This window comes from Camelina sativa, chromosome 14 (genome assembly GCF_030686135.1).
Source record: "Camelina sativa cultivar CO46 ecotype springtype chromosome 14, ASM3068613v1".
NCBI classification, from domain to species: domain Eukaryota; kingdom Viridiplantae; phylum Streptophyta; class Magnoliopsida; order Brassicales; family Brassicaceae; genus Camelina; species Camelina sativa.
The window spans coordinates 15,253,994-15,269,275 of NC_141893.1; the positions used below are offsets into that span (position 1 = coordinate 15,253,994).

Consider the following 15,282-nt stretch of genomic DNA (forward strand, 5'->3'; position numbering starts at 1 on the left):
CGTTCATCTTCATCGTGTTAATTTTTCTCAACCATACACACGACACAATACACTCAACAAAATGACTCAGTACAATTTCAAAATTGTTATCACTGTCACTTTCACAAACCCATTAAATCAACACTGGAACTCTCACTTGTGTCTATATTAGAAAATGATTCAAGAGATTGTATGAATGGTAATTGGTACGGTCATAGAGTAAGTAGCATGGTCTGTTTCTGAAGGGTTCAGAATGGTATGTTTTTGAAGGGTTCTAAAACGATGAGACATTGATAATGTTTTCAAAGAATAAACAACGTGTAGACGGCTTTCCCACTGTTGTTGTTTCCGATCATTATTATTCTTCGGGTTTCCAACAGTTCAACTTGTTAGCAAAATTTCATTTTCATTTTAATCTTTAACTTACGTTTCTTTTTCCCAAGATAGCTAGCTTGCTAAGTAACTATATCCATCCATTGCCATTGGTTTAAACTTTGAAAGCACAAATTCCTTCCATTGATTAAATCCCACAAGAAAATGGTAGAAAGAAAACTAGACAAAGAAACCAAGGGATTTGTTAAATGGATTCATTATTGATGAACCTATTATAAGGACTACTAATGGCCTTTAATGGGCCAATTTAACGAAAACATCAACAAAAGATTTTAGCGAATGATCACAATTTGCGTTCGATGTGTGTGCAACTGCAAACGTTCATCTTCATCGTGTTAATTTTTCTCAACCATACACACGACACAATACACTCAACAAAATGACTCAATACAATTTCAAAATTGCTATCACTGTCACTTTCACAAACCCATTAAATCAACACTGGAATTCTCACTTATGTGTTACTCAAAACTCTAATTTGTACTATTTGTTTCCTTTGCGTTGTATGTTCTATTTGTACAAACACTTTCTTCAATGATTGATATAATAAATTCATTTCTTTGAGAAGCCTAAATACTTAGCTATATAATAAAGTAAATAATGACAGTATAAACTACTTAAGTTAATATTTCAATCTAAAATTTACTTTCTCAATTGAATATTCTCTTGTTAAGCCAAAAGTAAAAAAAAAAAAAAAAAAATGATAGCGTCCAAAACATTAATAATACTTGAATGAGACTGTCCAAACACATTCTTCTAAATTTCACGAAAAATATCTTACCTTGATATTAAGAAAAATGTAATGATTCCAACTGTATTAATTTTATATTAAGGTTATTGTATACAAAAAAAATACACATGTTGACAAAAAAAAATGCCTATTTGTGGTCCATTTTATCCAATTAAGTATTGTTATTTCTTATTAAATAAATAATTATTGTTGTTGATAATTTTTTTTGTTATATACATGTGTGTGAGAGAGAGAATGAGAAGAATCTCAACTAAGATTATCAAGTTGAGATATTTTCCATATCTCTTTTTTTCTTGTTAATGGTTGTTCTCTCCTAAGAACCAAAATCTTGAAAAATAAGCTTCACAAGGGGGTATTTCTCTTCCCATCCTCATCCTTAATTGATCAATTTCAATGAACTTGTTCATCTACGATTTACATATGCATGGATCTATATCTATGTTGGTTTTGAGAGGCTGAAGCTGCCAGCATGATCTGTTAATTACTACATACGACACACACACAACTTTATACATGTATACAAGTATTCACTCACACTTGCTAATTTCCACACCTCAAAGTTTTCTTTCTTTTCAAGTTCCTTTTCTACAACTAAAAAAGCGTTTTTTCCCCACCAATTTCCATAATTAATGATCATTAGTTCTTTTGACTACTTGTAATATGAATTTATGGATTCATGCATGTTTGTGTACATAATTTACAACTTTACATGCATGCATTTCGTGTGTGGTAAAATACACCAGTTTGAACACGTTCATTATATATTCGGTTTTCATTAGTATACAGATGTATGTGCGTGTGCGTGTGTGTGTATATAGATAGTAGTACTAGGTCATCCTGCAGCTTCAGTCACTAAATCACCAACAATTTAGCCAGAAACGATGAACTTGCCTTCATGAGAAGTCAATCCGGCCGTGTTTAACTTTTACGATCTCCTCTATCATCGAAGGTAAAAAAAATACACCTACTTGTCTTGTTCTTGTACTTGCTAGTAAATCCAATAATGTGTTGTTTTCATAGTATCACATCTTCATTCTCCGAATTATGCGCATTTATGTTTTTAGTTACTGTGTATATGAAATACATGTCCACAAGTCCATGTTCGTTGGTAGGAACGCGTTTACATGTGTTTCTTTCCCTTGACCTATACGAAGATGTATAATTAAATAAACATAATATATTAGTTTATTTATTCAACAATATCATCTTCTTCGAGATCATTTTTGTTTTAGTTATGTATAGATTTTAATTAATCATATGTTGTTAAATTGGCTAATTTAGTGCTTAGTACACATCAGTCTATCTTAAGACAAATGATAGATGTTCTCTACATAGTATAAGTTTTTAATATGGAATTTTATGATTTTATATATTGTGCTTGCTGTGCAATGAGAGATTGCGTTCAGTTTTATAATCTCTTCCATTCAATGACTTAGAAACATGCATTATCCTTCATATTCTATATACATCTTAAGATCAATCTTGCATACTATTACCTTTTTGCAGACTCATGTTCTTTGTAATATAGGTTGTGCCGACCGACATTGAGATTTCTATATTGATAAGCAATTCTAGTTTGTTTCGAAGATCTTTTATTTGAAGGACGCGTGATATGGATTGTACTAATTAAGATCATGAAGATTATTCTTCCTCATACTTTCAAATTTAAAATTGTAATTTAGGTCATAGCTGGTTTCTGATGTCTTTAGATCATTTGTTACGATTAGGGGTTTGTACAAACAAACATTACTAGTTTCCATAGACAAGTACCATAAATTTTTTTCCAAAAGTGGTAATATATACAATGTGTTTGAGATTAAAAATATAAAGATTTTTGGAATTTGTAGATACTAGGGTTGCAAGGATGATAATGATATCACAATTCATATTAGTAAATGATAGGATCCTTAATCACCTTATTAATATATATATCAATATATTGATGTATCAAAAAAAATCCGATTTTGAAACAATTGTGCATGGACCTATAAGATGTTTGAGAGTTGATATCTAGCTAACATCATGACAAGACTAGTAATTTATAGAAAAATGACTAGCAAAAACAAAAAATGCATATTTATATAATGAAAACATAAGAGACTAATTACAGCGTGATCACTCGCTCATCCAGTAAAAAACATAGTTGGTCACATCCATAACCACTTCTTATTGAAGAAGCAACCTTGGCAAAAGACTACAAAAGTCACAAAACTTTTCTATAACTACCACATGTGATTTGACTTAAAAAACCAAGAAATATTACAAAGAAAAAAAGAGTGATAATGTTTATAATCTCTCGTTCTTAAATTACTTTTGAATTCGTGTAGTTTGCTGTGTGATGTAATACTAAGTGGGCTTCATAACTGAAAAGCCCAAGCCCAAACTCTAAACTAATGATAACAATACAACAACGCGAAGCGACTCATCAAAGAAGATCATGTGAGTGAGAGAGATCGAGAGGACTGTGAATAAGCCAAGGAATGTCACTTATAAAGGTCTCACTGACTTGGTAACTGAGTAAGGGACTTCTTCAGCTTTTCAAAGTTGTTAGCTTGTGTATGTATAGATTGAGAGGACTATGTTCATTTTTGATTTTGTTTTAAGCGTTCAAAGTGTTAGTATTTTACTGAATTTGCAGTACTGATAAAGCAAGCGAGGCTGCTATTTTGGAAGTAGTGAAAAAGAGTTTTAGTGATCATCTTATTCTTGGTGAAGAAGGAGGTATCATCGGCGATTCGGCTTCTGATTACCTCTGGTGCATTGATCCTCTAGGTTTTGCTCTCTTTAACAAATCTCATTGCTTGCTCTTTATGTGTGTGAGATTTGAGTGATAATTTATTCCTTTTATGTGTAGATGGAACAACAAATTTTGCTCATGGATATCCCAGTTTTGCTGTTTCTGTGGGTGTTCTGTATCATGGAAATCCCGCTGCTGCTTCTGTGGTAGATCTTATTTATTACTTGCACAAACTAGCTATTACTTATTGACAGTTCTTCTCTGCTGATTCTTTTGATCAATAGGATTAGTAAGAAACCAAAAAATTTCATTGTGCAGGTAGAGTTTGTAGGTGGTCCAATGTGTTGGAACACTCGAACCTTTTCTGCGACTGCAGGTACAACGTGGCCAGCTTATGTTCGTCTAGTTTGGTTAGGTATTTAAGATTTGGCTAACTAGTTCACTTCGTAGGTGGTGGAGCATTGTGTAACGGGCAAAAAATTCATGTCAGTAAAACTGATGCTGTAAGTAAACTTATCAGGAATCCAATTCAGTTTCGAAATGGTGTGTTCAGTAGATTTGGTTTTATAACACATCTATCATGGCTGAGTGTAGGTGGAGAGAGCACTTCTTATCACAGGGTTTGGGTATGAACATGATGATGCATGGAGTACTAACATGGAATTGTTCAAAGAGTTCACTGATGTGAGTCGGGGAGTGCGGAGACTCGGTGCTGCAGCAGTTGACATGTGTCACGTGGCACTTGGGATTGCAGATTCATACTGGGAGTACCGTTTAAAGCCATGGGATATGGCAGCTGGTGTTCTTGTAATCTTCCTTCTTGTTGTTTTCTTTCTTACCAAACTACATATGTTGTAGAGCTTAATCCATATCTGAATATGGACACAGATAGTTGAGGAAGCTGGAGGAGCTGTGACTCGAATGGACGGAGGGAAGTTTTCTGTGTTTGATAGATCTGTTTTGGTGTCCAATGACATTCTTCACTCTAAGGTTAGTGAAAGGTTTGATCAACTGTTAATACTTTTGTTATTGCTTTCAATCTGTTATGCTTATAGATAAGGTCTGAACATATTTTCTTGTTTAACCGTTGTAGCTTCTGGAGAGAATCGCACCCGCAACTGAGAATTTGAAGTCGAAAGGAATCGATTTCTCGCTGTGGTTTAAGCCAGAAGATTATCACACAGAACATTAGAACTAAATCTTCGAAATTTGAGGTATAACATTCGTATTCAGACTATACAGTCAACAATGATCATATTCTCTTAAACTTGGTGAACAAAAGGCTTCATGGATCAACATAACGGTCTTCCATCTTCCAGTCCAATACAAACCTCTTAGTATCTTGGTTAGTAGACTGAACCGGAAGGTACCTTGGTTCTTTAGGGATAACCAATATCTCGAGTCACCTCAGAATGAATCGGAAGGTACCTTGGTTCTCTACGGAAAACCCAATATCTCGAGTCACCTCCCCCAAACAAAGTTAAGACCACTCGGTTATAAAACCCATGCTTTTCTATTGCTCTGCACAATTTAAACAAGAAATTTACAAAATCAAGACACATCTTTTTAATCAGAGTTTTGGTCTTTTCTTCTTTTAAAGGATGTCGCAACATGAGTTATAGAAAAAAAAAAATCAAGAGCTAACGACGTTACAACATGAGTTAATTCATAAATATAATTTACACAAAATTTAAGTACTTCTAAAACTATATATATATACTCACAAAATAGCTATGATCTATGGGTTTACAAAAGTAACGACTTTATTCCTAGTTCAATTTTCTTTTTTTCAAATAACTAATAGTACTTAGAATTGTGATAATTAGAAAAAAAATCTCAATAATATTATTTGGAATTATATAATTTTTATTAGTATTGACACCTATATAAAAAAAAAAAATACTTTTAGTTTCCCATAGTATAGTATTTGTTTGTATATATTGTACATATTTTACCATGTTATCTCACATGTTCTCAAAACGATTTCGAGAAAAAAGAAAAAATCTCACATGTTCTCTTTCTTTTATATTCAACTCATTTCAGTGCTGGTGTTGCTGATTTTGTGTCTCCGTTCTTTGATATCCCTAAGCAACTCCAACTGTTGAATCAAAAACTTGCTTGTATCCTTAAATCAACTTTTTGTTTTGTTGTTGTCAAAGTATCCCTAAATCAACTAGGAATGAGTTCCCGGTAGGAGATGATCACATGACGAGGGACGGTATTAAGTTTTCGTGGATAATGGAACGTGAAATCGAATTTCCACCAAGGAATCAAGTAGGAGGTATCATTACAAAAATTAATTTGTTTGACATCAGTTATTTTTTTAAGTTAGCATCGCTTAAAAAGTGACACTATAATTATATGATTTTTGTAAAATATATTGCTAAAAATAGTGAATCTAAAATTTTTTACCATCACTTACAAAGTGATTATGATTCAAATTTAGCATCACTTAATTTTTTTATTAGCATTCTTTATTCAACTGATGCTATTTCAGTGGTTTTTTTTTAATAAGGGGGAGGTATTGGTTTAGGATTTAGAAAGAATTTTAATGACTTTAAAAGTTAGGTAAAATATGTTGTTATTCAATCAAGACTTTTAAAAACTCTTTAAAAATTTGGTGTTATTGGTTGTGGATTTGTAAAAAGTTATCTAAAATCTTGATAAATCTAGTGTTATTGGATTAAGAGTTTTATAAAGTCATTAAAAGTTTTATGTTATTCAAGTAAAACAAAAGAATCTTGGATTGTTAATGAATTCAAATTTTATGTTATTGGTTTAGGATTTTATATCATTTCCTTTATAACAAAAGTCATGAAAACTCTTTCATCAAATAGAAAGATTTTACAAGATTAGAAAAAATAAATCATCAAGATTTTAAAAAACTTCCTAAACAATCTCTTAGAATCCTTCATTTTTAACTTTCAATTTTCTATGATTCTAACAATCAGCAAGAACATAAAGTCATTAAAATTCTTTCTAAATCCTAAACCAATACCTCCCCCTAAATGTTACTATCAAGATTTCTACATAGTATCAAAAGTTTTGAAATGAAGTGCAAATTGATTTTTTTTTTTTTTGCATTTTTTTAAAACTACTACGTTTCCGGTAAATCTCTATACCTTAATTTTATAAATATGAAATTGGGACGGTTATTGGTAAACGATGTTATTTTTCTTTTAATTGTATCAAATAAAAAATGTGCCGCACAATTTAGTAATTTTAGATCGATTAAAATAACTGATGTTGCACTTATTTGTTTTAATATCAGTTCTCTAATTGATGTTAAATAAGTGTTGTCAAATTTTTTTTTTTATAGTCATGACCTCTATAAAGAGCCCAAGCCAAACAATTTTATGTACAACAAGAAAAAACACTTAAAATTATCAAGCAAAGGTAATCTATACATGACTATAAAAAAAAAAGACATTTGACAACACTTATTTAACATCAATTAGAGAACTGATATTAAAACAAATAAGTGCAACATCACTTATTTTAATCGATCTTAAATTACTAAATTGTGTGTCACATTTTTTTTTTTGATACAGTTAAAAGAAAAATAACATAGTTTACAATAACCGTCCCAATTTCATATTTATAAAATTAAGTTATAGAGATTTACCAGAAATGTAGTTGTTTTAAGGGATATGCACAAAAAATCAATCTTCACTTCATTTCAAAACTTTTGATACTATGTAGAAATCTTGATAGTAACATTTATTAAAAACAATACTGAAATATTAATAGCATCAGTTAAATAAATAATGCTAATAAAAATGAAGTGATGCTAAATTTGAATAATAGTCACTTTGTAAGTGATGGTAATTTTTTTTAGCTTCACTAACTTTAGCAATATTTTTTACAAAAATCATATAATTCTAGTGTCATTTTTTAACCGGTGCTAACTTAAAAAAATAACTGATGTGAAACAAATTAATTTTTGTAGTGATACCTCCTACTTGATTCCCTTGTGGAAGTTCAATGCCATGTTCCATTATCCACGAAAACTTAATACCGTCCCTCATCATGTGATCATCTCCTACTGAAAACTCATTCCTAGTTGATTTAAGGATACAAAGAAGTTTTTGATTCAACAGTTGGAGTTGCTTAGGGATATCTAAGAACGGAGACACAAAATCAGCAACACCAGCACCGAAATGAGCTGAATATAAAAGAAAGAGAACATGTGAGATAACATGGTAAAAAAGGTACAATATATACAAACAAATACTATAGTGTGGGAAACTAAAAGTATTTTTTTTTATATAGGTGTCAATGCTAATATAAATTATATAATTCCAAATAATGTTATTAGGATTTTTTTTTTTCTAATTATCACAATTCTAAGTACTATTAGTTATTTGAAAAAAAAGAAAATTGAACTAGGAATAAAGTCTGTTACTTTTGTAAACCCATAGATCATAGCTATTTTTTGAGTACTAGCTAATATATATATATATAGTTGTAGAAGTACTTAAGTTTTGTGTCAATTATATTTATGAATTAACTCATGTTTTTTTTTTTTTTGTTAACTCAGAGGTAATCCCAAGTCCACATAGGCCCAGACTAATTTCCTGGAGAAATAGCAACCTATGGTAGGCTCCCTTTCGGATATTCAAATGGGTCGAAAGCAAGGATCCATACCCATGTAGGTGTCCGAAAATTCGTAAGATAATTCCCTCAAGCAGGGTTCGAACTCGGATCGTGTTTGCAACCAGAGCCCATCCTTACCATTAGGCCACGAAGACCCGGACAATTAACTCATGTTGTACGTACGTCGTTAGCTCTTGATTTTTTTGTTTCTATAATATACCATTTTTCTTAAAAATAGTATTCTATCTATATATATAGAATAGTGTCCACATTTAATTTAATTAAAACAAGTTTATACAGATGACACACAAACATTTAATTAGCAAAAAACAGAAGTAGTGGAAAAATAATTTACTCATAACATTTATCAAAAAAAAAAATTAGTAGAAAGAACAATGATAATTAGATTAAAAAAAAAAGATTGGTAGAATTTAGAGATTTTAATTTGCAAATCAAAAGCTAATAACTATGACATATATTAAACATCATGCCTCCACGTTCCAATGTTTGTAAGTGAGAAAGAAAATGGTGATGGAAGCAGTAATTAATGTTTGAGCGACTATGAAACTGGTGGAGAGATGAAGCTGTTATGAAGGTATATATAGGGTTGATGTTGGGTGACAGAGGGAGTTTTGGTGAGCAGGCATGTATTTGTTTTTTTTTTTAAATTTGTAGATCAAAGTGTAGAGCACGATTTATCTTATGGCATTGATAAAACAATAAATAAATTATTATTGTCTCTCGGATTTTTCCATTGATGCGAAAAAGCACGAGGTGTGTTTTTCGAATTATCATTGGCTAGCCTTTATCCGTGACTGCATGGACGATGTTGGTGTACTCTTAAGTCTTAAGATATATTATCTTTTTTGGTTTTAATTCTACTCTGAAGATTCTAGAACTTGATGCGTATAACTTAGTTTTTGAAATGTGTCAAGGCGTTCAAATTTTGGGATTCTAACAAAACCTTTAGATTTCAATTCAATATATATATATATATATATATATATATATATATATATTTAATTTGTAGATATTTGGTGTTGATAAGTCTCAATCTTTGATTATGCAGAGGTATTGATGCTAAAGGGCCTAACTATGCTATCTCTAAGGTATTGATGCTAAACGACCAGTGAATAAAGGAAAATGGATTCTTTCTAATCCCCATTTTGGCCATCGATGGTGGCAGTCAGTACAATGAGGGTGTAAGTTGTGAGGAAATCCATTTGTAACCAATTATATTAAACATAAATTAGTTTTTTGTCATCATATTTTCTATAAGAAAAAATGTCATTAAAATTACGAACTTTCAAATTGTGGCCATTTTAATCACCAACTTTGTGGGAGGCCATTTTAAACATGAACTTCTGTTGACTTACCGTTTAAATCATCAAATTTTGTTGACCACGAAAAATTGGACATGTCGTTAAATCCCTAAACGGAGCAATCAGTCGGCGTTAAGGGATCGTTAATCCCTCTCCATTAGTCTCAAAACGACACTGTTTGAACCCAAGAAAACAAAACAAAATTAGGAACAAAAATCTCGAAATCGAAATCCCCAATCCCTAATTCTCCTCAAACCCTAAATCGCGATTTTTTCCAATCGATTTCTCAGTCCCAAATGCCGAAAGTGAGAAATAAAGGTGTGATATTGTTTGTTGGAACTCCACCACCACCAGAAGATGAATCACTGAGTCTAATTGTGTTTGATCGAAACCCATTAGATGAAGTGGCTCGAGTTGAAGATGGAGCTCCACCTCCACCGCAAAGACGTTGCAGTTTCTAATGTCGGAGATGGAGGTAGTGAACCGGTTGTATGTATATCTGAATCTGTTGTTGGAACTAAAGGATAGAGAGGTAAAGGTGGAGCTTCAGGTCGGCGTCGAAAACATAAAAAAAAAGAAGTGATGGAAGTGATGAAGATGACGAAGGGAAGCCTGCTATGGAGCATGACAATGAAGATGACTGCGCCGTGTATGGAAATGAGGATTGCAATGATGTTGATGATGCAGTAGATGGTGGAGTTGAAGAAGCTAACGTCGAAGAAGCGGCTATTGAAGAAGTTGCTAACTGAAACATTGAAGATGATTCCCAGAGATGGTTAGAACAGAGGAAGCTGGTTCCAATTCTGACAGTGGTGATGATATATGGGACGACGAGAAGATACCCGATCCTTTGTCGTCGGACGACGAAGATGAGATCGAAGAAGAAGACAAAGACGAGGCAGCTCCTAAAGATTGGTCTGATCCAGAGACTTTGCTAGCGGTGGAGAAAACATACAACTCTCCCGAAGACTTCAAGCTTGCCGTGTTGATGTACTCTTTGAAGACAAGGTACGATATTAAACTCTATCGGTCTACTGCTTTCTTGGTTGGTGCAAAGTGTTGCTATGTTGATGAGGATGGTGTTAAGTGTCCTTGGAGAGTGTATTGCTCATATGAGAAGAGGAAGCATAAGATGTAAATTAGAGTTTATGTGTGAATGAGCATATATGTGTTAGGTCAGGGTATTCAAAAATGTTGAAGAGGTCTTCTGTAGCATTTTTGTTTGAGGAAAGGCTGAGGATAAATCCAAAGCTTATAAAATACGAGATGGCTGCTGAGATTAAGTGGGAGTATAACTTAGAAGTAAATCCAAATCAGTGTGCAAAGGCCAAGACCAAAGTGATGAGTGCAAGAAAAGCTAGTCATGATTCACATTTTGCAAGAATATGGGATTATCAAGCAGAGGTATTGAATCAGAACAAAGGCTCAGAATTTGAGATTGAGACAGTTCCTGGGCCGGTAATTGGAAGCAAACAAAGGTTTTTTCGGTTGTATATCTGTTTTAAAGCTCAAAAGGATACATGGAAAAAAACTTGTAGACCTATCATAGGTATAGATGGAGCTTTTTTAAAATGGGATATAAAAGGGCATGTTCTAGCTGCAGTTGGAAGAGATGGGGACAATAGGATTGTGCCTCTTGCTTGGGCAGTTGTAGAAATAGAAAACAATGATAACTGAGACTGGTTTTTGAGACATCTCTCAGTAAGTTTGGGGCTGGTTACAATGACACCTCTAGCTCTCATTTTGGATAAACAATCGGTATGTATCCCATATTTCTTTTTTTTTCTGGTTGTCTCGGGTTACAATACGAGACTTACACTTGTGTTAATTTGATTTTTTTGCAGGGTTTAGTTAAAGCAATCAGTAACATCCTTCCACAGGCTGAACATCGACAATGTGCAAAACACATAATGGATAATTGGAAGCGAGACAGCCACGACCAAGAACTACAACGCATTTTTTGGAGGATAGCACAGAGCTACACCACAGGGCATTTCAATGAAAATATGGCAGAACTCAAGTAGTATAATCCTCAAGCATACACCACTCTACAACTTACAAATCCAAAAACCTGGTCAAGAGATTTTTTCAAGATTGGTACTTGCTGCAATGACAATCTTAACAATCTCAGTGAGTCATTCAATAGGACTATTAGACAAGCCAAGAGAAAGCCTTTGCTGGATTTGCTTGAGGACATAAGAAGACAGTGCATGGTCAGAAATCCAAAGAAGTTTATCATAGCTGATAGATTGAAGACACGGTTCACAAAAAGAGCTCATGCAGAGATTGAAAAAGCAATTGCTGGAGCCCAATATTGCAAGAGATATATGGCCAGAAACAGCATGCATGAGGTATGGGAGAGTGGTGTAGGTTATAGTGTTGATATAGATGCAAGAACTTGTGGATGCAGGAAGTGGCAAATGGTTGGAATCCCATGTTCTCATGCGGCAAGTGTGATAATAGGGAAAAAAGAGAAGGTTGAGGATTATGTCTCTGACTACTACACAAAGAAAAGGTGGCGAGAGACATACCGTGATGGTATTAGGCCTATGCAAGGGATGTCATTGTGGCCTAGATTGAATAGGTTGCATGTATTGCCACCACCATGAAGAAGAGGAAATCCTGGAAGGCCTTCTAACCATGATCGGAGGAAAGGAAGAAATGAATCTTCGTCTTCTTCAAATACCAAGAAGATGACAAGGGAAAAAAAGGATCATGACATGCTCTAACTGTCATCAAGAAGGCCACAACAAGCAAGCTTGCAAAAATCCCACTGCCGTTAGTGTGCCAAAGAGACCAATAGGAAAACCACGAAAATATCAGGTTTTTATTTTACAAATATATGTTTATTTTGTCAAGTTTTTAGCATAGTTTACAAGTTTTTTTTTTGACATACACTTGAATTAGGTACCGCAACCACAAGGATCACAAGCTCATCAAGTACCACAAGTATCTCAACCTTCTCAAGTACCACAAGGAGAAGGAGCTCATGAAGGACAACAAAGATCTCAACCTCATCAAGTACCGGTTGGATCTCAATCTTTTTAAGTACCACAAGGATCAAGAGCACATTTTTCACAAGGATCAAGAGCACACGTCTTAAGAGCACACGCGTCAAGAGCACACGTGCTAAAGACTACAACCGCAAGGACCACAACCGCACGGACCATAACCGCAAGGGCCACAACCGCAAAGATCACAAGGAGAAAGATCACAAGGAGAAGGACTTGGTAGATTTGCATCATGGTTTGAGTGTTCCAACTTGTTTTTTGTTTTGTTTTCTCACAAGGGCAATGACCAAAGTAGAACCTATGAATTTATTTTGTTTTGTTGTCAAGTTTTTTGGTTTATTGTCAAAACAAGTTCTATTTATAAATTGGTTTTAAAGTCACATTACCTACAAGTACTGAATCAAGTTCGTTGACTTACGATGAAGAGTGAGGAGACGAGAGAGTGGTTTCAAGAGACGGAGATCACTGAACGAGAGACGTTGAGGTACGATGTGGTAAGCGACGGAGAGACGAAGCGGGTTATTAGCATTACCGCCGGTGGAGGATGAGGAGGAGACGTTGGCGGAGTCGAAATCGCTTGGGAAGAAAAAGGCGGCGGAGAGAGGGATACCGAACTGATCGTCGACGGTGGAAAGGAAATCGGCGGCCCAGTCACGGAAATCTCTGGCTGACTTCTTTTGAAGTTGTAAACAAATGAAAGAAGAAAGACTGACTTCTTCGTTTATATACCTCTCTCTGGTTAAATCGTTGTGGAGAGGAATGATGCGTTAAACCGGTTTGGTTTAGTGATAAACCGAGATTTGTGATTGTATAGAAGAAAATTGTGAAATTGATCGGGTTCGGTCAAAGCGTTAAAACCAAAAAGACTTGGCACTCTTCAGTCCTCACTCACACTTATCTAGATTGTTGTCAGCTTAGCGTTTAGCACTTTTTAAATTATAAATAATTAAAGATAAGTGGTTTATTTCTTTCTAGTTTATGTGTAAATTTTAGAAAAATCATTTTCTTAAAAAACTTAGCAATTAAATTTTTAATTATTGAACGATAATTTTTAATTAGATCACTAAAGTCTCAAAAAATCAAATGTGTAGTTTTTTTAGTATTGCTTCGATTTAATCCTGAAAATATGCCATGTGTAAATTAATATGATAGGCTTTTGATACATTACTTCAATACATATAAGAAAAAATTACCAAAAGGTCAAATGCGTTGTCTAATATTAACGAGATACATATAATTTATGGACATCATTGTTATTTTAAAATGAAGGGAATTAGGTAACAAAATGACGATAACCAAAAGGATCGTAAACCTAGTATACTATTAGAATATCAACTCAAATTAATAAGAAGATTGTTAGAGACACTATATCTATATGTATGAGAAACAATGAATTAATGCATTTTTTAAAACTACAATTATCTACCTTTTCTACAATCAGTTATAGAAGCAATCGGAAAATTCTCAATCGAATTAATGATCACCAAAATTCTTAAAACACATTATCCAACATATAAATTTATTTATTTTCCTTATTCCATAAAAAATAATTTTATATGTTTTGTAACACTTTTTCAATAGCAATAATAATAAAATTTAAAAAGTAGTGATTGAAAATATTAACAATTATATGAAATATTTTTGATTTATAGTTTTGGAAAAATGTAATATACAAGAGTTGCGCATACATAATTGTGTGGCGGTGAGATAATTCAAGGTAACACTTGTATAGATAATTCAATGTTCCTATTTATCATTCAATAAGAGAAGTTTTTTTATTACATAGTTTATATTCATCAAGTTAATAGTCACATGAATTTTGGAAAACATCATGGAATGAGATTAAATTTTGAAAATTACCAAGAGGTGATATGCTTGATGATTATGTTTGATGATTATGAATGTTTCCTGATTACCTGATTATGAATGTTTTCTGACTTTGTAGAATGATGAAGAGGAAGGCATTGGTGGTGATGAGGAGAATCTCAATGTGCAGAACCAAGAGGAAGAAGACTTTTTTAATAGCGTGTGGTGTGATACTGAGGTATTCAACCTTGAGGATCTTCTCGGTCCTCCTCATCTCTAAAGAAAAAACACGAAACTCTTTCTAATATAGATCTTCTCAATCTACATCTCAAAAAAAAAAGATGGACCTCTGCTTTTATATCAGAACCATTACCATGAGAACCATCTTCAAGAAGCTCATGCCATTCTTTCTCTTTTTTTTGAACAAAATAAGATACAACATAAATAAAATATAATTCACTACAAGAAAACATGGAATTGCCGACTGCAAGATGCGACTTAAAACAGAATCGCTAAATTTAGCGACTACATTGCGATTGTTTTGCTACTCATTGACTTCTAAAATAAAACAGTCGCCAAATAGCCGCTAATTCGAGACTGATGCATAATGTCGCAGTGTAGTCGCCAATTTGCAACTACTTTGGAGACCAATTTGACAGTCGCCAAATTTTGCGACTAAAGAGCTGC

General features: G+C 33.4%; 1 protein-coding gene, 1 long non-coding RNA gene and 1 pseudogene across 2 annotated transcripts; all 3 read left to right on the forward strand.

The window, feature by feature from the left end:
• The first annotated feature begins 1,931 nt into the window (after positions 1 to 1,931).
• Positions 1,932 to 2,787, forward strand: LOC147928247 (uncharacterized). The gene is made up of 2 exons (XR_015581009.1): positions 1,932 to 2,072; positions 2,652 to 2,787. It is a non-coding gene; the product is annotated as an uncharacterized LOC147928247 (long non-coding RNA).
• A 618-nt stretch (positions 2,788 to 3,405) lies between these two features.
• LOC104741724 (phosphatase IMPL1, chloroplastic) lies at positions 3,406 to 5,156 on the forward strand. Its single transcript, XM_087486070.1, has 9 exons — positions 3,406 to 3,421; positions 3,568 to 3,640; positions 3,762 to 3,895; positions 3,978 to 4,066; positions 4,179 to 4,236; positions 4,311 to 4,363; positions 4,455 to 4,667; positions 4,749 to 4,850; positions 4,954 to 5,156. The coding sequence occupies exons 1-9, from the start codon at positions 3,406 to 3,408 to the stop codon at positions 5,050 to 5,052; spliced, it is 837 nt and encodes a 278-aa protein (XP_087342196.1). The 3' UTR covers positions 5,053 to 5,156.
• A 5,394-nt stretch (positions 5,157 to 10,550) lies between these two features.
• LOC147928248 (uncharacterized) lies at positions 10,551 to 12,826 on the forward strand (annotated as a pseudogene).
• The last annotated feature ends 2,456 nt before the right edge of the window (positions 12,827 to 15,282 follow it).

Bases quoted from the DNA above. Each gene is read 5' to 3' on its own strand.
- LOC104741724 (XM_087486070.1), top strand. The intron at 4,237-4,310 runs GTACAACGTGGC...TTCACTTCGTAG, and splicing joins AACCTTTTCTGCGACTGCAG to GTGGTGGAGCATTGTGTAAC. The intron at 4,851-4,953 runs GTTAGTGAAAGG...TAACCGTTGTAG, and splicing joins ATGACATTCTTCACTCTAAG to CTTCTGGAGAGAATCGCACC.